Source organism: Salmo salar, chromosome 16 (assembly GCF_965601325.2).
Source record: "Salmo salar chromosome 16, fSalSal1, whole genome shotgun sequence".
In the NCBI taxonomy this organism is placed as follows: domain Eukaryota; kingdom Metazoa; phylum Chordata; class Actinopteri; order Salmoniformes; family Salmonidae; genus Salmo; species Salmo salar.
In genome coordinates, this window is record NC_138306.1 from 46,806,698 (window position 1) to 46,830,262 (window position 23,565).

The 23,565-nt window shown below is 42.1% G+C and overlaps 1 protein-coding gene across 3 annotated transcripts; it reads right to left on the reverse strand.

Moving 5' to 3' along the window:
• Positions 1-6,390: 6,390 nt before the first annotated feature.
• LOC106574070 (ELAV-like protein 1) lies at positions 6,391-12,648 on the reverse strand. 3 transcript variants are annotated; one of them, XM_014149607.3, is made up of 8 exons: positions 12,475-12,648; positions 11,631-11,690; positions 11,349-11,426; positions 10,971-11,169; positions 9,939-10,042; positions 9,096-9,249; positions 8,665-8,890; positions 6,391-7,669 (listed from the first exon to the last, which is right to left on the reverse strand). In XM_014149607.3, exons 2-8 carry the CDS (start codon positions 11,664-11,666, stop codon positions 7,342-7,344), a joined length of 1,125 nt encoding a protein of 374 aa, XP_014005082.1. In that variant the 5' UTR covers positions 11,667-11,690; positions 12,475-12,648; the 3' UTR covers positions 6,391-7,341. The 3 variants fall into 3 exon arrangements, with proteins under 3 accessions (XP_014005082.1, XP_014005083.1, XP_045553274.1); XM_014149608.3 differs by having other exon boundaries at positions 6,810-7,669; positions 10,995-11,169; XM_045697318.2 differs by lacking the exons at positions 9,939-10,042; positions 11,631-11,690; positions 12,475-12,648 and having other exon boundaries at positions 6,810-7,669; positions 10,995-11,169.
• Between the last annotated feature and the right edge of the window lie 10,917 nt (positions 12,649-23,565).

The following is a 23,565-nucleotide window of genomic DNA, read 5'->3' on the forward strand; positions in this document are numbered from 1 at the left end:
ATGACCTAGTAAGTGCTGTAGGTTTGAAATGAACAAACATGAAGTCACGCAATATGTCTACGCGTGGAAAAGTGTGTGGGTGTGTGAGTGAATATTGCCCAGCACAGCTGTTCCTCTACATACTAATGGAGGGAATGATCTGTGACACAGCTCTCATTAGCATGTCTGACTGCCAGGTACAAAACACAACACAGCTAGTCATTACACATCAACTGTGAGTGTATGTGTATGTGCATGTGTGTATATGTGTGTGTGTGGTGTGTGTGTGTGTGTGTGTGTGTGTGTGTGTGTGTGTGTGTGTGTGTGTGTGTGTGTGTGTGTGTGTGTGTGTGTGTGTGTGTGTGTGTGTGTGTGTGTGTGTGTGTGTGTGTGTTTCAGAGCATTTTCAGTGTGTGTGTGTCTGTGTGTCTGTGTTTGGGAGGGATGTGTCAGATATGCATGACTCTGTCAGTGAGTCATTAGCGTGCATGTTTCAATGTGTACATGTTTCTCTGTGATTCAGTGTGTGTGTGTGTGTGTGTGTGGTGTGTGTGTGTGTGTGTGTGTGTGTGTTTCAGAGCATTTTCAATGTGTGTGTGTGTGTGTGTGTGTGTATGTATGGCAACATCTCCCGTCTCTGCGTGTCTGTCACAGTGTGGCACACAGAGGATGGCACATCCCCCAGAAGGTTAACTAACTCCACGCCTGTCAAAATACACTCCTACCATATCCATCTCCCCACAGAGCCCACAGTCACACACACACACCCCTCCCCCCACCTAGACACACTCCCCTGAGGGCAGTGCGATTGGGAGCCAGAGGCGTCAGAGTTCAACACCTGGGACACACACACACGGACACACACACGGACACACACACGGACACACACACGGACACACATACGGACACACACACGGACACACATACGGACACAAAAACACCCCCCATCCTCCTTGCCTCAAGCCACTGTAGATGTAAACACATGGGCTAGACTCTGTGTCTGTGAATGTCTCCATGCTATAATATCCCTGATAACACACACATACACAAGGTAACAGTGGAGTGGACGGCTGCATCCCCGCACCAGATCCAGTGTGGTCTGCTAGGTATTTATAGAAGAGCACAGCAAAGGAGAGGAGCCGACATCACTTCCATGAAACAGAAACACACACACAGAGAGAGAGAGAGAGAGAGAGAGAGATAGATAGAGTAGGCGTTGATGAATCATACTCCTAGAACAGGAGGGAAAGATAGAGAACACTCATTTACAGATGCCTCCCCTCTCTTTTCATCCCTCTCTCCTCTCATTCACCCACCCCCAACAATCCACACATAACCTCTTCAGAGGAGAGAAAAAACGAGGGATGACTAAAGCCTGTAGGTCATGTCCTGCCTACGTCTAGAATTATACAAAAAAGGAAGGGGAGTGGGGCGGCGAGATGCTATTAAACCATTATGCAACTGTAATACAACCATAGTACCCAGGGGTAAAGTAGCATTGGATTTCCTGCTAACCCCATTGACTTCTGAGAGAAACAACATGATGCTAAGCATCATTCAGCATGTAAACACTGCAGGAAAACCCCACACCTCCGCCCACTTACACCACTAAACCAATAAAGAGGGTGTGTGTCCTGAACGCAGTACACTGACCCCATTTAGCCGTGTTTGTTTGTTTAGGAAACACATGAGCTCATTGCTGCATCTTCTAACGACTAAGGCTAAAACCTCTCAGCGGTATATTAGTACCCCTTAGAGAGTGTCTCTGTACACATCTCCAGTCCATAAAGAAATGACAGACTGTTCTCTACGGACAGTAAAGCTCCTTTAAAACAACAACAATACCACAAAATAGTCGCATGAAAAGGAAATAGGATCATTGTGAACCTCTGATGTCTTGTAAAAATAAACGGAGCGCCATGCTTCACTGTGGAGAAAGTGGCAGTTTGGAGCACAGACAGGCATAACAACAGATCCACTTCCTGTGTAAAATAGAAAGAAATCATAAGTACATTGTCATGAGAGATTGAGTATGACAGAAATATGACAAGTGATTTCAGATTTAATTGTGGGCCTATGGTCCCCTTTAGTTTTCTGAAATACAATTCCTCAAATGTGTACAGTATTTGAATAAAGGGCGAATGGACAAAATGCGCTTTAACTTTTGACAACCAAATGCCTGTGTCCACTTGGCCGGCTTGCTTACAAAGAGTAAGAACCTGCTGCTAGATGTCCCTGTGTCTGTCCCTGTGTCTGCCTGTAGGTTTTGTTGAAGGTGGTAGAGAGCAGGAAGTGAGGGGTGGGACTAATGGACCTGGTTTAAGTGTAAAGAATGTCCTCTGAGTGAAACCAACTTTCCACCTTGAGGGAGCTCAGCTTACTATCCAGCGAGTCAGAGGACAAAACTAGGAGACTGCATGGCCATATATGGTACACAGACCAAATAAAACCTGCAAAAGAGAAGCAAAACCACAAAACATGATGCATATCGCCATCTAGTGGACATCTAGAAACCTTCAACTGAAATAGATCAAAATCAAATTTGATCAAATCCTGTTTTTTATACAAAGAAATATTTTAAAATAGACTTTTATGGAAAGTTGATCCGTGTAATCGGACCAAATCCTGGTCTGGTCCTGAGTAGAGCAGGAGAGGCGCATGCCACTGCCTGGTGAGCAGTGCTCGACTTGGGCAGGAGCACACCGGGGCAGGAGCACACCGGAGCTGAGTACCGGCACTTAAAATGTTCTACTGCATCGCAGTGCTTGAGGCGTCACTAAAGACCAGGGTTCAATCCCAGGCTGTGTCACACCCGGCCGTGACCGGGAGACCCATGAGGCGGCGCACAATTGGCCCAGCGTTGTCCGGGTTTGGGGAGGGTTTGTCCCATCGCGCTCTAGCGGCAACTTGTGGCGGGCCGAGCGCCTGCAAGCTGACTTCGGTCCCCAGCTGGATGGTGTTTCCTCCGACACATTGGTGCGGCTGGCTTCCGGGTTAAGCAAGCAATGTCAAGAAGCCATGCAGCTTGACAGGGTCGTGCTTTGTAGAACGCATGGCTCTAGTTGCAGCGATGGGACAAGACTGTAACTACCAATTGGATCTCATGAAATTGGGGAGAAACGCGGGTAACAGTAAAACAAATGAAAAATTATCAACTGCTTCAGCTCCTGTTCCTCTTATAGAATAATTAGCTCAAAAGTATTGTGGAACTCCTGCACCAATATAAACGGTACCAGCACCCAAAATGAGTACCGCAACCTATTTCAGTCCAAATCAAACACTGCTGGTGGCAAAATTAGGTCACACTGGCAAGAAAGGGAAAGAGTTCAGCACATAATTCTTTTTACATAATGATTCTCAGGCCATGTGTACAGCTGTTTCCGGAAGGGTGGGACTCAACAGCAGCCCCCAATTCAAACCCTCTGTAACACCAACAACAAACACTGGAATGCTAGAATAGGCAAGCCATTTGTATACCTGGCAGGCTAAAACTTTGTGACCTAGTACAAGGTGTCCTGCCCCCCCGGGTATACGTTTTGGTGTTTACCCTAACACAACACAGCTTATGCAAATAATACAATCTTGTTGAGTTGGTTATTTGAATCAGCTGTGCAGTGCTAGGGCAAAAAACTAAACTGACCCCAGGACTGAGTTTGTGAAACCATGACCTAGTAGGCATTATAATAGGCGTACTGTGCTCTAATCACACACAAGCCTTACTGTAGATAAAGCTGTAAATGGACTTTGAAACTCCCAGATGCTATTTAGGTCAAATTAACAAGAAAATCTCCTGGAATCCATTGTTATGCCCCATTTTAAAAAACAGATTGCATTATAATCAGGGATTTAACAATTCCACGCAAGCATTTATACACAACAGGCTGTTTATTACAGTTGGCAAACATGTTGAGATGTGGAAAATAAACTTTTGACCTTTGGAAAATATGCATTTGAACTTTTAATGTACAGTGATTTGGCAGTGGTACTATGCTGCCAATACTATTCCGCTCAATAGAATAACAAAAAATATGAATTCTCAATGTTTTAATATATTTGCGTGTGAGCCCTTGGAAGAGGATTGCCTAATCAGGTTTTTCCACAACTCGACCATCTTGGGTATAAGGCTGTATGAAATGCAGGTTCAAGTTCTCACTGCACACACGTTAGATTAACGCTATTATTACACCCCCTTGTGGCCAAACACTGAACTAATCTTGTATGTTGAGCTCTTCAGATATACCACACTAAACATCAAAATAGAAAGTAGCAAGTACCCCATTATGTATCAACATCAAGTGAACAATGTTCAGATTTTTATCTGCAACAATATTTACTGACGTGTTTAGTGTCCAAGAATAGTGGTCATCGTTTTCACCATAAACCGATACCTGCCATTCCAGGTGTCAGAAAATGGAATAAAAGTTATATATACTGCTCAAAAAAATAAAGGGAACACTTAAACAACACATCCTAGATCTGAATGAAAGAAAAAATCTTATTAAATACTTTTTTCTTTACATAGTTGAATGTGCTGACAACAAAATCACACAAAAATAATCAATGGAAATCCAATTTATCAACCCATGGCGGTCTGGATTTGGAGTCACACTCAAAATTAAACTGGAAAACCACACTACAGGCTGATCCAACTTTGATGTAATGTCCTTAAAACAAGTCGAAATGAGGCTCAGTAGTGTGTGTGGCCTCCACGTGCCTGTATGACCTCCCTACAACGCCTGGGCATGCTCCTGATGAGGTGGCGGATGGTCTCCTGAGGGATCTCCTCCCAGACCTGGACTAAAGCATCCGCCAACTCCTGGACAGTCTGTGGTGCAACGTGGCATTGGTGGATGGAGCGAGACATGATGTCCCAGATGTGCTCAATTGGATTCAGGTCTGGGGAACGGGCGGGCCAATCCATAGCATCAATGCCTTCCTCTTGCAGGAACTGCTGACACACTCCAGCCACATGAGGTCTAGCATTGTCTTGCATTAGGAGGAACCCAGGGCCAACAGCACCAGCATATGGTCTCACAAGGGGTCTGAGGATCTCATCTCGGAACCTAATGGCAGTCAGGCTACCTCTGGCGAGTACATGGAGGGCTGTGCGGCCCCCCAAAGAAATGCCACCCCACGACTGACACACCACCAAACCGGTCATGCTGGAGGATGTTGCAGGCAGCAGAACGTTCTCCACGGCGTCTCCAGACTCTGTCACGTCTGTCACGTGCTCAGTGTGAACCTGCTTTCATCTGTGAAGAGCACAGGGCGCCAGTGGCGAATTTGCCAATCTTGGTGTTCTCTGGCAAATGCCAAACGTCCTGCACGGTGTTGGGCTGTAAGCACAACCCCCACCTGTGGACGTCGGGCCCTCATACCACCCTCATGGAGTCTGTTTCTGACCGTTTGAGCAGACACATGCACATTTGTGGCCTGCTGGAGGTCATTTTGCAGGGCTCTGGCAGTGCTTCTCCTGCTCCTCCTTGCACAAAGGCGGAGGTAGCGGTCCTGCTGCTGGGTTGTTGCCCTCCTACGGCCTCCTCCACGTCTCCTGATGTACTGGCCTGTCTCCTGGTAGCGCCTCCATGCTCTGGACACTACGCTGACAGACACAGCAAACCTTCTTGCGACAGCTCGCATTGATGTGCCATCCTGGATGAGCTGCACTACCTGAGCCACTTGTGTGGGTTGTAGACTCCGTCTCATGCTACCACTAGAGTGAAAGCACCGCCAGCATTCAAAAGTGACCAAAACATCAGCCAGGAAACATAGGAACTGAGAAGTGGTCTGTGGTCCCCACCTGCAGAACCACTCCTTTATTGGGGGTGTCTTGCTAATTGCCTATAATTTCCACCTGTTGTCTATTCCATTTGCACAACAGCATGTGAAATGTATAGTCAATCAGTGTTGCTTCCTAAGTGGACAGTTTGATTTCACAGAAGTGTGATTGACTTGGAGTTACATTGTGTTGTTTAAGTGTTCCCTTTATTTTTTTGAGCAGTGTATTTTTTTTAGTCTGTCTCCTACCTGTTTTGTTCATCGGGTCAGTGCACTACACCACAGCTCTTTCAAGAAGTGTGTCAAACCCACTGGCCACGCATGGGTCTGCAAAGCTTGGGCAGGCGAGGGCATCCCTCTAAACTGTGAGCCCCTTTCCAGGAGCCCAACATTTGGCCTCATGAGAACAATGGTAAGTAAGCAAGTAACCCCATACATAGACCTCCTTCAGTAACTTGCTTTGGTTAAATTTAACTATGCAGGATATGCCCAGGCAGGGCCTTCAAATTCAAATAAATCATGCATAAAAAAACAAATGAAGCTAATTATGGAGACATTCAGAGACAAGTTGGAATGGTATTTAGTCATGTTAATGAAACGGTAACTTTCAAATACAATGAACCAAACTAAAAGCGAATTTCAACTTTTATTAAAAAACTGGAACAAACCAAAAATTTCCACCAAATACAGTTTAATGGCTAAAGTAAATCAAACAATCATGGAAAACAAGTTGACATTGAAAGGCAGTTTCAATAAAAGAAAAGATCACTTGAAAATAGAAAAGCATATGACTGTATTTATCAAAATTACAGTTCACAGAATATTATCTTCTGACCAACTGAATCATTTAAATCTTCCCTTTAGTTTGTATCACAATTCAGATTTTATGGTTTAATGTCTGAGGGCATGTATAAATAGAGGAATGGGGAAAACACATTTATCAGTCCTTTTTCTCTTAGATCCCAAATTACACAGCAATCTATTTTGTACTGAAATGCATTGCCAGCACATGGCCACTTCCACATCTAGAAGGGCATGCTTTATCTAATAGTCTGTAGATTTAGAACAGGACTTGTGCATGTTCAAAATGACACTTTCTTAGAACAGGAGTGTAGAGACTTGGGCCTATTGGGAATCAAGGCCTAGCTTTAAGCCATTTTATCATGATCGGTGCTATGTTAAAAAAAATTGAGAAATGGCAAGCATGTAGTAAGCAGAGCATTAAACATGGCAGGAATTTGCATCGTCACCCTCAACCATGTATGTGGCACACTTGAAGTAGACCAACATAACCCACAGATCATTAAAACATTCAAGAATTGGTCAACAAACTTCCTGTACACTTCAGAACACCCCCAGCAAAAAATATTTTAAAAAATACTATGGAACAGGTTATTTTTTGTCACAGCAAGAAGTCTACTTTTCTACTGGCTAAGATAAAGATCTAAGTGACAGTTAGCATAGAAATTAAGTTACAAGAACCAAGGAGATCTCCTTCCAAGAACAAATGTGTAGCCTTCCCAATATATTGTTTAACCCACCCCAGTAAGAATGGAAAACAAGCACCCCTTCACCCTTTTCAGTTTACTTGTGACCCCCCTTGCTGGTTTTGAAGGAAACCTGCAGGATCTTGTCTCCAATGCGGTAACCGTTGAGGCTGGCGATGGCCATGGCGGCCTCCTCGTAGTTGGTCATGGTGACGAAGCCGAAGCCTTTGCACTTGTTGGTGTTGAAGTCTCGGATGACCTTGACGTTGGTGACGGCTCCGAACGGCCCGAACATCTGCCACAGGATGCCTTCGTCAGCGTCCTGGCCCAGGTTGTAGATGAAGATACACCATCCAGCAGTGGAGTTCCCCTGAGCGCTAACCGTAGACATGCCGCTCATGTGGTCCACACTCATTGGAGAGAACCTGCCAGTGGCACAGAATGAGGGTTCTTCAAATGCAACACCATAGATGCCCGAAAAATAACCCAAAAACATATGGCTGTTGTCCAAGGAAGTACTAAAAGAGACTATAAAAATAAACAATTCAGGGGTGTAAGTCTTTGGGATTCTAGTCTTGACTCCCCAGGATCACAAAATACCCTTGTTTAACAACCGGGCACTAGTGCTGAGGGATTAGTGTTTTTCTAGGTTGGTTCAATTATTTAACATTTTTGGAAACGTTAATTGAATTATAAAATCAAAACGTTAGCTTTTTAATGGAAATGACCAAAATAGTGAACATTGAATTACCAAAACATTTAAAATATTCCATTGTCTGTCAGGTCTACATTGGGTAGCCTAGACTTCAATAGAATAGGAAATTGCCCCCCCCCCCCAAAAAAGTAATATTTCAGTTGTGTACATCACTTAGTTTATTTGATTACTATTATTCATCTTTCCTTAAAGTCACCATCTCAGCTCACACAGTATCAGCCAAACATTCTCTGTACTCCCCAGAAATCCCCTTTAGTTAGGCTAACCGCAGAGCTGTCTGACGAAATAATTTGACTAATTCTTCAAAGATGGTATGGCTTAATTTCACAAACTGTCCCTCTTGTCGTTGTGTACATTATTTTCTATCGCAGTCTATGCGGTACCGTGTGCATCTAATGTAGAAGACGGAAAAGTGCATCCATCTCTGCCTGTGCCGAAAAAACAGGTGCAACGGATTATGGTCAATCTGGTTAATTACCACATTTCTGCACTGAACTAGGTTGAATATTTGCTCAGCCTAGCACAGCACCCAACAGTTACTGATTTCTCTAGAAAAACAGAGTTGGGCTCACAAAAACCACATGAAATTCAAGTAATTGAACTAACGTCGGTCGTTTAATAACCAAAAGAAGAAAATAAAAAGTTGAAGCGCTCAGCACTACCGGTCACTGACATGGATTGTGTGTGTAGAGCAGTCAACCATACCTGAATCTCTGGGCCTGGTGGTGTACTGGACCTCCAAAGCGCCGGCCCTGGTTGTGGTAGAGCTGGTTGATGAGCTGGGAGTTCTTGGCCTGGTTGGGGCTGGCAGCAAACTTCACTGTGATAGGCTCCGAGGCACCCGGGGGTTTCTGCCCGTTCAGGTCTTTGATAGCGTCCTCCGCCTCGGCCCGTTTGTCAAAGCGGATAAAGGCCACACCCCTGGACAGGCCTGAGAAGCAAGGGGATGAAATGGAGAAGTCATTAATGGAATAGGCTGAAGACGCTATTAGACACTGATTTGAAGTCTGTTGAAAATGTACACCCAAATTGTTAGGATTTGGAGAGGGGTAAAGTCTAGCCGAGTGATATCCTTGGTGCTCATTTAATTGATTATACACAAATATTTCTCATTCAGGCTGCGCCTGCCTACCTACCAGAGGCCTGATCCACCAAGACACGTGAGTTGATGATGCGGCCATAGCGTGTGAACATATCCTCCACGTCTTTCTGTGTCATGGTCTTGGGCAGCCCACTAATGTAAAGATTGGCATCCTTAATACCGTCAGAGCTCGGCCTGGCAAAGGACACCTGATGAGGAGACGGCAGGTCAGTTTCCATTCTGAGTGCAATTTAAAGGAAAAACTATTATTTAAAAAAATGAAATACTTTGGAATCAATTTGACAATTACACACATTTGAAAAATAAAATAATAAAAAGATTCAAAATGCCCAAATATCTCGCATTGAAATTTTCAAGCAAAATAAAAGTACAAAAAAGATTCATTTTCTGATAATTCAGTCACATTGCTCAGCAGCTACTTAAGTAATAAAAGAAAGACCTTTTACTTAATATTAGGGTTGTTTTAAAAAGTTAAAAAGCTATAAAAGGAAAATAGATGTAATTGCGAAATTATGCAGGGCTTTGATTCGGCACAACGTCACACTCAAGCAATAACCAGTAGTGTTATATAAAAAAACAAACGTAGTCTGAACAAGATGAATATACGCTTCAGTATAAATATGTGCCGAAAATAAAACCATGTCAGGTTACCCGCACAGGCAAATTGCTTAAACCAATATCGCCAAAAACGATAAATTATAGAACAAAAAAAGTTATTTACATGATTGTTTAAGTAAACATGTTACCCAAATACCTTCATATCCTTTTGCAAATAGACACTTTGCAGGAGGGCTCGCCCTCAACTGCCCAGGGACTACTTGAGGAACATATCACATCAGTTGAAACATGAAAACAAAAACACCTTATTGCACGTTACCTTGATAGTTTTAGACTGTAGTCTCAGCCCATTGAGGGTATTGATAGCCCTTTCTGCATCACTAGCGTTAACATAGTTAACAAATCCGTACCCTAAACTGTGGCCTAGAGAAAAAAAAGGAAAAACAACAAAATAAAATAACAAAAGTTTGTCCATTTCTACAGATTGGATACCAGTCTTCCACGGGAGATATCGGTACAATGCATGCATTTTGGCAAAAACATTTGCAAAGGAAAACATTTTCTGCTAAATATGGCCCAAGAAAAAAAAGAAAAGCTGATCCACATTGAAAAGTCTAAATGAAAATATCTTTCTTCTTAAACTAACAATATTAAAACGTTGGCATTCTAGCAAACAAAAAGAACACTAAATTGAAGGAAAACAATTCTTCTGTCTCCAATAAATATAAAAAAAATGTGAAACTAAAAAAGACAAGAGAAAACTACATAAAATTCCATTATATATGGTCCACAAAGAAATGCATTTTGAGATTGGGTCTACATATGTTGTAATCACCAGATCTAATGACATGGAGCAGCCATAATTCCCAATGAAATAAGAAAACATCTGCAAAGACCATGAATATAATTCCCAAAGACCACCATTTAAAAAAAAGACACTAAAGTAAAGTTTAAAGAACAGATTTAACAAGATGTATAGCACAGAAAAACAGGAGTTGAACAAAATCCCAAAGAAAAAAAGTCAATCTCTGATCCAACACTAATCAGCGAGTCTGCAACACACAAAAATACTCTTAGCATCTAAATACATTTTCATAAGAATTGAGGAGGTACACATGAGTTATATACAAAGTAAAAGACAATTGCGGTAACCAGCAAATACCGCATTGATTTTACAGATTAGTAATCGAGACAGAAAATCTTGGTAAAGTCAAACAAAAATAGTTGATGTCACAGACTTTTGTAGTGAAAAACAAAAGAACACATGTGCAGACAAACACTGAGAAGGCCGGGGCATTGTTTCTCCTCAAAGTAAGTGAACCGAGGTCAAAAGAAAAGGGTTTGGACTCACTCTGGTTTTTGTGATAGGGATTACCTGCCACTTTATCGCGGATGAGTTTGGCAGACTCCACCTCGCCGATGCTGCTGAAGAGACTCCGCAACTCGTCCTGACTCATGTTCTGGGGCAGGTAATTGACAATAAGGTTGGTTTTGGCATCTTTGGGCTCATCTTCCATGTGTTCGTCGTAACCATTATCATAAGCTTCTTGCTATAATTTCAGGAGAATGGGATGGGTGTAAGTACGCTGTTATAAAGACATCTAGAACTTTATGAAAGATGACAGTTAACTGGTTCTGTTCTTAGAGAATGCTGATCATGTCTCAAAAGAACAGACATGCAAAACAGAATGCTTTTCAAAATAAAGCCAAAGTTAATCTGTGGATTTACCTTCATGTTAATTGAACCCTTACTGACATGCTGTTGTGACTCCCTATTGTCACCCTGACAACTCTGTACCTCACACACCTGCAAGAGTAAACACTGGTTAATTCACAATCCTCTGCTGCAGACAACAGAACACCTGAAACCATTAAACAGATCCCCCCCCCCCCACCCCAGTTATTTTGTGTCCATTTCACATTAATACAATTGAGGCCAAACCATCCGAGCAACAGCACACAATATAGCCAACTACGAAATGACTTCAAAACACTTAATAGAGCAACTCACTTTGAGGTATCTGATGTGTCCCCTTCTGACTGCCATGTTGATGCTTCACAGATGTAAATTCTGAAAATATGGGGGGGTTACCTTAGTTACCTGAACACAAAAGCAAGTTCATGATTTGGTTGCCTTTGTCGTGTCCTACTGAACACGACGCAAAGGGCTTGATGACTAGGTTTAACTGAATTTATTGAACCAGTGTCATTCATTTGGAATGTGTTCGGTCAAGGACGGGTCTCTTGCCCTCTTGGCTCGATGATACTCAAATTCAAACGGCCCCCTTTGGGTTCTCGAGTTAGCTCGATAAATGGTCAAATTGCAAAGAGGACCAAAACATAATGAACTATTGTAGCTAATTAACTAACGTTAACGTTCGGTAGCTAAGTGAAGCAATGTGGTAACGTCGTTAACTATCTAGCTGGCTATTACAAGCTAATGTTAGCTTACTAGCTAGCAAGCACTAGCAGCGTGGGCGTGACAACTTTGGACAACGCAAGGACTAAATGAACTCGCTAGCCAAATGGCTAGCAAGCTAACGTTAGCTACGAAGCTATCTTTGGTAATAGCATAACGTCATATACTTACGCAGATAGCTAGCTAACATTATCTAGCAGAATAACGTTTAGAAACCATGCCTTGAATCGGTCAAGTTATACCATGAATGAGGTATTTTGTAGCACAGATATTCTAAACAGTCTTCGGTAGTAGCGTTCGCTAGCTAGTTACTACTACTACTACTAGGCCGGTTTTCTGGACCGCATGGCACATAGCTAGCTGACGTTACTATCTAACTAACGTTAATCTGCGAACGAATGGAAATATTGGACACTAAACACATTGGGAAACGTACCTGCTTTACCGATACTCCTGTGATTAATAATAGGCCAAAACGGACCTGGAAACAAAATCAAAACAAATTGACGGTGTCCTGGCTAGCTAGCAATTTTTGTCTTCGTCCAACAAAAGCAAACACTGGTGCAGCTACTAGCATCCGCGGACAGTCACGTTAGAACAAGTAGCCAACGTCACAGCTTCTCAACACACTAAACCCCGCCCCCCTCACCAAAGGCGGCAAAGTGTTTTCTTGCAGTTGATTGGGTTTGATGGTTGTCCTTCAAGCTCATTTTTATCAACTCCACTAAAAAGTCTGCAAAATACCGAGGTAAAGTTGGTTTTATATTCACACATTCGGACATTCAACAGACATTAGCCAAAAGCCATTTAAAAAATGTAAACATCAATAACTAATTCACCGTTTGTCACAGAATCATCAAACAAGATATGATTTATTCTATAAATGTCTAGCATACTTTTACCTTTGTTTTGAGGAAAAATTCCAGTTTTGATTTGATAGAGGGCATGTAGTCCGTCTAGAGGGCGTGTGGTCAAAGTTTTAACGACTATTAGAAGGGGCCTGGCAGAAAATTCTGCATCTTCAGTCATAATAAATTAGATTACAGGAAGAAACGACGGGACGAAGGGGTCAGGCCTGACTAACAAAGAAGACAGGTGGATGGATCATGAGGACCAAGACAACCAAGAGGATCAACATGGACATTCCACAGTGGAGATACGAAAAACCAAGAGTGAACCATAACATACACTACCATTCAAAAGTTTGGGGTCACTTAGAAATGTCCTGTTTAATTATTATTTTTTTTTTTAAATGTGTCCATTAAAATAACATCATATTGATCAGACATACAGTATAGACATTGTTAATGTTGTAAATGACTATTGTAGCTGGAAACGGCTGATTTTTTTATGGAATATCTACATAGGCGTACAGAGGCCCATTATCAGCAACCATCACTCCTGTGTTCCAATGGCACGTTGTGTTAGCTAATTAAAGTTTATCATTTTAAAAGTCTAATTGATCATTAGAAAACCCTTTATGTTAGCACAGCTGAAAACTGTTGTTCTGATTAAAGAAGCAATACAACTGGCCTTCTTTAGACTAGTTGAGTAGCTGGAGCATCAGCATGTGTGGGTTTGATTACAGGCTCAAAACGGCCAGAAACAAATAACTTTCTTCTGAAACTCGTCAGTCTATTCTTGTTCTGAAAAATGAAGGCTATTCCATGCGAGAAATTGCCAAGAAACTGAAGATGTCTGTGTACTACTCCCTTCACAGAACATTGCTAACTGTCTCTAACCAGAATTGAAAGAAGAGTGGGAGGCCCCGGTGCACAACTGAGCAAGAGGGCAAGTACATTAGAGTGTCAAGTTTGAGAAACAGATGCCTCACAAGTCCTCAGCTGGCAGCTTCATTAAATAGTACCCGCAAAACACCAGCCTCAATGTCAACAGTGAAGAGGCGACTCCGGGATGCTGGCCTTCTAGGCAGAGTTGCAAAGAAAAAGCCAATAACATTTTTTAAAAAGCCAATTGAAATACCCCTAAAGAAAAGTGTTTGAGTTCATGAGTTGTATAGGCATATCAATTAGAATTGACCCCAACCCAGCTCAGGTGGTAGGAAGCTCTCACATCCATTTATATGACAGTTTTATACTCAGCGAGCCCATCCCCGGATTTTGTGTTAAACGCTCTACAACAAAGCTTTCTTTACTGCCCAACACGTTAGGTAGTCACTTCATACAAGTATTTGGGATTATGGCTAGACGGTACACTGTCCTTCTCTCAGCACATATCAAAACTGCAGGCTAAAATTAAATCTAGATTTGGTTTCCTCCATCAATCGCTGCTCTTTCAACCCAGCTGCCAAACTAACCCTGATTGATGACCCTCATACCCATGCTAGATTACGGAGACGTAATTTATAGGTCGGCAGGTAATTGTGCACTCGAGCGACTAGATGTTCTTTACCATTCGGCCATCAGATTTGCCACCATTGATTTTTATAGGACACATCATTGCACTCTATACTCCTCTGCCATCTCTGTATAGTTGCGAGACCCACTGGTTGATGCTTATTTTTAAAACCCGCTTAGGCCTGACTCCCCTCTATCTGATATACCTACTGCAGCCCTCATCCTCCACATACAACATCCGTTCTGCCAGTCACATTCTGTTTAAGGTCCCCAAAGCACACACATCTCTGGGTCGCTCCTCTTTTCAGTTCGTTGTAGCTAGCGACTGGAACGAGTTACAAAAAACACTCAAACTGGACAGTTTTATCTCAATCTCTTCATTCAAAGACTCAATCATGACACGTACTGACAGTTGTGGCTGCTTCGCGTGATGTTGTGTTGCATTTGTGCTGTTGTCTGTGCCTAATAATGTACCACGTGGTGCTGATGCCATTTGTGTTGCTACCAAGCTGTGTTGTCATGTGTTGCTGCCATGCTATGTTGTTGTCATAGATCTATATTTATATAGTGTCTCTCTTGGCGTGATGTGTGTTTTGTCCTATATTTTTATTTTTAATCCCAGCCCCCGTCCCCGCAGGAGGCAGTTTGCCTTTTGGTAGGTCGTCATTGTAAATAAGAATTTGTTATTAGCTCTCTTGCCTGGTTAAATGTGAAATAAAAGAAAAAATAAATGGTTTCCAGCAGAGTTGTGTGGTTGGAAATCCCATTCATCCCCCAGAGCGGTCTTTGTGCACTATGAGGCGTTATACGTGTCTATACCTCGATTGAAAATGTAACTAACAACTGATAAGGCAATGCCGCAATAGAGTGATTATTGGAAGAATCTTAACTGCTCATGCAACGAGAAGCGGAAATGCCGACTGCTATGAGAAACTTCAGCGCAAACTTATTTGGGAGACCGTTATGTTGTTAGTTACATTTTACAATCGAGGTATCGACATGTTCCGGCACTCAACCTTTCCCATCTCCGCTAAAAATCGCTCAGTGCTCACACAAAAAAATAAATGCAGCTCCAAATATGCTCCATTCATTTTTTGTTTAAAAATATAACTTATTAACAAACACCCCATCTACTTTTGTGACTATGTACCATTTGCTTTTAAAGTAGGCTATCGTAAGAAGCTTTAATATTTCAACAACATGTTGTAGGCTATTAAACAAGGACCTACCTAGGTGATAGGCTAGGCACTGTTAAAAAAAAAAAAAATCTAATCTATTTTAATGATCAGGTACTTCAGTTGTAAGTGGCTCTGATGCACTTACTGATACAAATGTAGACTCCACTTCTTTAAACAATAGCCTAAATAGAAACCAAAACGTCTCCCGTGCTGTTGCATGGGCTCCTTCATTGTCTTGCCATCAAAACACAGGCTGTGACCTATTTCTTTGCTGACTCATAACAACATCTCTGCACATTAGTGGTGAGGTAACCTAAGTAAAGGCAACAGAATAGGCCTAATTAAAAGAACTGCGATGAAGGAAATGAATAATGCTGGGCAGAGCATGGCCGCTGAGCAGTACCTGACTGAGTACCACAATATGAGTCATAATACCGACAACACCTAGCGGTCAAACACGGAAATGCTTACAATCGTTTTTCCACCATTAATTTTCCCATGGGGTATTTTAGAAACACTTCAAATAAGGGCTGTGTTTTATGTAGGCCTACCCTGGCGTGACGTTTTGATAACATTGTAAATCTCTCTTGGACAAGGTGACTTTTTAATGAATATATTCGCCTGTATTCACCCCCCCAATGAAATGCAAATGAGTTGCTAATGTCACTCACCAGGGCCATGATGATCTGGACGAGACTGCTGAATCAAGGCAAAGGTAAGAATATCTGGATTAACTATCTAATGTTAGCTAAATTTAGTAATGAAAAAAATTGCTACATTTTGTTTAAATTTACAATTCTGTGAACTGTCTTCGGTAAGTTTTACATTTACACAATACCTGTTATCTATCTAGCTATCTAGCTAACTGGTTAGCAACATTAGCCTGGCTAAATGGCTACACTAGTGGTGTAATGTTTTTGCCACCTTTGTTTCACTTGTGTAATTTTGTTCTGCTTATTCTGGGGTTCAGACTGAATGCAGTGTAAAATGTGCTGCTCACAATTGACAGCAGCAACATTGACAAGAAGGATGTTGATATAGCTGCATTTAGGCATGGCTTTTAAGTGGGTTTCTCATTCTGCTGGAGTTGATCTAGTAAGTTGGTGGTTGAAGATATCCCTCTAGTGGTGTGGGGTCTGTGCTTTGGCAAAGTGGGTGGGGTTAAATCCTGCCTGTTTGGCCCTGTCTGGGGGTATCATCGGATGGGGCAACAGTGTCTCCTGACCCCTCCTCTCTCAGCCTCCAGTATTTATGCTGCAGTAGTTTATGTGTCGGGGGACTAGGGTCAGTCTGTTATATCTGGAGTATTTCTCCTGTCTTATCCGGTGTCCTGTGTGAATTTAAGTATGCTCTCTCTAATTCTCTTTCTTTCTCTCTCTCGGAGGACCTGAGCCCTAGGACCATGCCTCAGGACTACCTGGCATGATGACTCCTTGTTGTTCCCAGTCCACCTGGCCGTGCTGCTGCTTCAGTTTCAACTGTTCTGCCTGCGGCTATGGAACCCTGACCTGTTCACTGTGATTACTATTATTTGACCATGCTGGTCATTTATGAACATTTTAACTAGAGGTTGACCGATTAATCGGAATGGCCGATTAATTAGGGCCGATTTCAAGGTTTCATAACAATCGGTAATTGGTATTTTTGGCCACCGATTTGCCGATTAAAAAAAAAAAAAATACAAAAAAAAAATAGTTTATTTTTTATTTTTTTAAACCTTTATTTAACTAGGCAAGTCAGTTAAAGAACACATTCTTATTTTTTTCATGACGGACTAGGAACGGTGGGTTAACTGCCTTGTTCAGGGGCAGAACGACAGATTTTTACCTTGTCAGCTTGGGGATGCAACCTTACGTTAACGAGCCCAACGCTCTAACCACCTGCTTTACGTTGCCAAGGTAAGTTGCTAGCTAGCATTAAACTTATCTTATAAAAAAACAATCAATCAATCATAAACACTAGTTAACTACACATGGTTGATGATATTACTAGTTTATCTAGCCTGTCCTGCTTTGCATATAATCGATGTGGTGCGCATTCGCGAAAAAGGACTGTCTTTGCTCCGACGTGTACCTAACCATAAACATCAATGTCTTTCTTAAAATCAATACACAAGTATATATTTTTAAATCTGCATATTTAGTATTGCCTGCTAACATGAATTTCTTTTAACTAGGGAAAATGTGTCACTTCTCTTGCAAACAGAGTCAGGGTATATTTACATTTTACATTTACATTACATTTTAGTCATTTAGCAGACGCTCTTATCCAGAGCGACTTACAGTAGTGAATGCATACATTTCATTTTCTTTTTTGTACTGGCCCCCCTGGGAATCGAACCCACAACCCTGGCGTTGCACACACCATGCTGGCGTTGCAAACACCATGCTCTACCAACTGAGCCACAGGGAAGGCCATGTGGAATTTCTTTCATTCTTAAATGTGTTTGAGCCGATCAGTTGTGTTGTGACAAGGTAGGGTCGGTATACAGAAGATAGCCCTATTTAGATTAAGTCCATAGCATGGCAAGAACAGCTCAAATAAGCAAAACGAAAAGACAGTCCATCATTACTTTACGACATTACTTTACGACATGAGGCTATGTGCTATATGCTCATATGAGTATATGCAGCAGTTTGGGCCGCCTGGCTCGTTGCGAACTGTGAAGACTATTTCTTCCTAACAAAGACAGCAGACTTCGCCAAACGGGGATGAAAAAAAGCACAATCGTTGCACGACTGTACCTAACCATAAACATCAATGCCTTTCTTAAAATCAATACACAGAAGTATATATTTTTAAACCTGCATATTTAGCTAAAAGAAATCCAGGTTAGCAGGCAATATTAACCAGGTGAAATTGTCAGTTCTCTTGCGTTCGTTGCACGCAGAATCAGGGTATACAGAATCTGGCTCGTTGCGAACTAATTTGCCAGAATTTTACGGAACTATGAAATAACATTGTAGGTTGTGCAATGTAACAGGAATATTTAGACTTATGGATGCCAACCGTTAGATAAAATACGGAACGGTTCCGTATGTCACTGAAAGAATAATGTTTTCGAGATGATAGTTTCCGGATTTGACCATATTAATGACCTAAGGTTTATTATATTATAGTTAAGTCTATGATTTGATATTTGATAGAGCAGTCTGACTGAGCGGTGGTAGGCAGCAGCAGGCTCGTAATAGTCAAAGGTAAATGGTTTAGAGAGAAATAGTCGACGCGTCATAATTCCTGTAATAACTTGCAGCTGAACTTGAAAGGGGTTCCTTCGTTATTTTACCATTCATGTCTTCCATAGAGAATGTCTTGATCTACTTCAAATAAGGTCTGTGTTTTGTGCTTAAACCGCCTCGGCGTTTTGATACCCATGTAAATCTCACTAGGTAACGTTTGTCAACATATTTTTATAAAAAAATGTATCTTCGCTTATATTGATCAGAGTTATATCCTATGGATATCTACACAGTTATAAAATTGTCAAGGTGGTGTAAGCCTAAACCAAACACAGACCTTATTTTAAGTTAATCTAAAAATATCCTATGGAATAAATGAAGGAACCGCTTTTCAGATTTTGCTAGAAGGTGTCATGGGAACTATGACTCGCACTTTGGTAGTCAATTCTTACCATGCCCATTATTAAAATAGGATTTCCTGCATATAGAAATTACAGTTTTTGTTTTCAGCATTCATTACAGGTAACTTAAACTCTATTTTTATTATTCAAACAGTTGAGAGTATTTGTCTCCTAAGCAGACTCTTCAGTATCGTTGTCACTTCAGAGCTGTGTGTGTGTGTGTGTGTGTGTGTGTGTGTGTGTATATATATATACTGCTCAAAAAAATAAAGGGAACACTTAAACAACACATCCTAGATCTGAATGAAAGAAATAATCTTATTAAATACTTTTTTCTTTACATAGTTGAATGTGCTGACAACAAAATCACACAAAAATAATCAATAGAAATCCAATTTATCAACCCATGGAGGTCTGGATTTGGAGTCACACTCAAAATTAAAGTGGAAAACCACACTACAGGCTGATCCAACTTTGATGTAATGTCCTTAAAACAAGTCAAAATGAGGCTCAGTAGTGTGTGTGGCCTCCACGTGCCTGTATGACCTCCCTACAAGGCCTGGGCATGCTCCTGATGAGGTGGCGGATGGTCTCCTGAGGGATCTCCTCCCAGACCTGGACTAAAGCATCCGCCAACTCCTGGACAGTCTGTGGTGCAACGTGGCATTGGTGGATGGAGTGAGACATGATGTCCCAGATGTGCTCAATTGGATTCAGGTCTGGGGAATGGGCGGGCCAGTCCATAGCATCAATGCCTTCCTCTTGCAGGAACTGCTGACACACTCCAGCCACATGAGGTCTAGCATTGTCTTGCATTAGGAGGAACCCAGGGCCAACAGCACCAGCATATGGTCTCACAAGGGGTCTGAGGATCTCATCTCGGAACCTAATGGCAGTCAGGCTACCTCTGGCGAGTACATGGAGGGCTGTGCGGCCCCCCAAAGAAATGCCACCCCATGACTGACCCACCACCAAACCGGTCATGCTGGAGGATGTTGCAGGCAGCAGAACGTTCTCCACGGCGTCTCCAGACTCTGTCACGTCTGTCACGTGCTCAGTGTGAACCTGCTTTCATCTGTGAAGAGCACAGGGCGCCAGTGGCGAATTTGCAAATCTTGGTGTTCTCTGGCAAATGCCAAACGTCCTGCACGGTGTTGGGCTGTAAGCACAACCCCCACCTGTGGACGTCGGGCCCTCATACCACCTTCATGGAGTCTGTTTCTGACCGTTTGAGGAGACACATGCACATTTGTGGCCTGCTGGAGGTCATTTTTCAGGGCTCTGGCAGTGCTCCTCCTGCTCCTCCTTGCACAAAGGCGGAGGTAGCGGTCCTGCTGCTGGGTTGTTGCCCTCCTACGGCCTCCTCCACGTCTCCTGATGTACTGGCCTGTCTCCTGGTAGCGCCTCCATGCTCTGGACACTACGCTGACAGACACAGCAAACCTTCTTGCCACAGCTCGCATTGATGTGCCATCCTGGATGAGCTGCACTACCTGAGCCACTTGTGTGGGTTGTAGACTCCGTCTCATGCTACCACTAGAGTGAAAGCACCGCCAGCATTCAAAAGTGATCAAAACATCAGCCAGGAAGCATAGGAACTGAGAAGTGGTCTGTGGTCACCACCTGCAGAACCACTGCAGAACCACTCCTTTATTGGGGGTGTCTTGCTAATTGCCTATAATTTCCACCTGTTGTCTATTCCATTTGCACAACAGCATGTGAAATTTATTGTCAATCAGTGTTGCTTCCTAAGTGGACAGTTTGATTTCACAGAAATGTGATTGACTTGGAGTTACATTGTGTTGTTTAAGTGTTCCCTTTATTTTTTTGAGCAGTGTATATATATATACATATATATATATACATAATATATACATATTAAAAAAAATCATAATAATAATCATCCAATTAATCGGCATCAGCGTTTCTGGTCCTCCAGTAATCGATATCGGCGTTGAAAAATCATAATCGGTCGACCTCTAATTTGAACATCTTCGCCATGTTCTGTTATAATCTCCACCCGACACAGCCAGAAGAGGACTGGCCACCCCTCATAGCCTGGTTCTTCTCTAGGTTTCTTCCTAGGTTTTGGCCTTTCTAGGGAGCTTTTCCTAGCCACCGTGCTTCTACACCTGCATTGCTTGCTGTTTGGGGTTTTAGGCTGGGTTTCTGTACAGCGTTTTGATATATCAGCTGATGTAAGAAGGGCTATATAAATACATTTGATTTGATATTTTCTATCTTATACATTCAGTTGTTTCTCCATTTGTAACTCACCCACCAAACATACCAATATGCTGTTTTAAATGTTGTATTATTTGTGCAGGTTCATTTCCTAACATGGATAAGCAGAAGAATCTGTGCGCTCGCTGATAGTAATAATAGTTATGGTGCTCTTTGATGTCCCAGGTCTGTGGCATTGATTAAGAAATAATTTCATCTTTACTTCAAGTCAGATGTTTATTATGTATGAAAGGCATATGTATGCATTGCTTATTTTGATTTCTTTAAAACAATGTAATTGTTGGAGTTCAGGTGATTGGCGTGATTGGTGGATGACTAGGTGCATTCTTGTAAATATGCTTACTCATGATTATAGATAGCCTACATTCTGCAATGAGTTAATCTGGCTTTGAATCTGCAACCGAACATGTCAAAAAGTTAGTTCTGAATTGCTTTAATACAATAGTGCATTCTGACACCGTTAATTGAAATATTTTTCACCTTGTTCATATTGTTGGCAGAAATTATAAGGGATTAAATATAGACCTCCACCAGTTGAAAGAGAAGAGGATCTGGTAAAATAAGGATATGTTGCACTCAGGCCCCCCACAATTTGCACTCGGGCCCCCCACAATTTGCCCAGCGTAGTCCGGGTTAGGGTTTGGCCGGGGTAGGCCGTCATTGTAAATAAGAATTTGTTCTTAACTGACTTGCCTAGCTAAATAAAATAAATAAATAATAATATCATTTAGGTAGGTAGGTAGGTAGGTAGATAGCTAGCTAGCTAGCTAGCTTCTTTGCAGAAAACTATCCTACTATTCATGGCACATTGTAAAGATCTGACTGATACTAGGATAGTATTCTGAACAAGACACAAGACCAAATGCATAAAGAAGCCAACAAATATTAGTTAAATCCAATATCAAACATTATTTGGAAAATGTTCAATATATATTTTATTTTGGATCAAGGTAGCAAGTGGTTAGCTAGCTAACAGCAAAAGTTAGAGATAACGTGCAGGAGCCTGCAGGGATTTGTAGTCTTGCATGATGTCTACTTAATTAACATTTTAGAATCTGAGAGTAAATAGAGCCGAATATATTGAATAAAGTAATCTTGCCCGCCAGGTAAAGCCTACATGAAACACAGACATTGTTTGAAGTGGTTCTAAAATGAATGGTGACCACTAGGTTTTATGGGTATTATGACGCATCCACTGTGGGGCTCTATTTGTATTTGTATTTATTATGGATCCCTATTAGCAGCAGCTACTCTTCCTGGGGTCCAGTAAAATTAAGGCATTTTATACAATTTTAAAAACATACAATACATTCACAACACACTGTGCCCTCAGGCCCCTACTCCACCACTACCACATATCTACAGTACTAAATCCATGTGTATGTAACCGTATAGCTTCCGTCCCTCTCCTCGCCCCAACCTGGGCTTGAACCAGGGACCCTCTGTACACATCAACAACTGACACCCACGAAGCATCATTACCCATCGTGCCACAAAAGCCACGGCCCTTGCAGAGCAAGGGGAACAACTACTTCAGGTCTCAGAGCGAGTGACGTCACCCGATTGAAATGCTATTAGCGCGCACCACCGCTAACTAACTAGCCATTTCACATCGGTTACACGTATGTTATCATGTGTGTGTCTGTGCCAATGTTTGTGTTGCTTCACAGTCCCCGCTGTTCCATAAGGTGTTTTTTTTATCTGTTTTTTAATTATACTGCTTGCATAAGTTACTTGATGTGGAATAGAGTTCCATGTAGTCATGGCTGTAGGTAGTACTGTGTGCTTCCCCTAGTCTGTTCTGGACTTGGGGACTGTTAAGAGACGTCTTGTGGGGTATGCATGGGTGTCCGAGCTGTGTGCCAGAAGTTTAGACAGACAGCTCGGTGCATTCAACATGTCAATACCTCTCATAAATAAAAGCAGTGATGAAGTCAATCGCTCCTCCACTTTCAGCCAGGAGAGATTTACATGCATATTATTAATATTAGCTCTCTGTATACATCCAAGGGCCAGCGGTGCTGCCCTGTTCTGAGCCAATTGCAATTTTCCGAAGTACTTTTTTGTGGCACCTGACCACACGACTGAACAGTAGTCAAGGTACGACAAAACTAGGGCCTGTAGGACCTGCCTTGTTGATAGTGTTGTTAAGAAGGCAGAGCATCGCT

Coding starts and splice junctions, on each gene's coding strand:
- LOC106574070 (XM_014149607.3), bottom strand. CDS start 11,666: ATGGCAGTCAGAAGGGGACACATCAGATACCTCAAA. Junction 11,170..11,348: donor AGGGTTCAATTAACATGAAG/GTAAATCCACAG, acceptor CTGAAATTATAG/CAAGAAGCTTATGATAATGG. Junction 9,250..9,938: donor TACAGTCTAAAACTATCAAG/GTAACGTGCAAT, acceptor TCTCCTCATCAG/GTGTCCTTTGCCAGGCCGAG.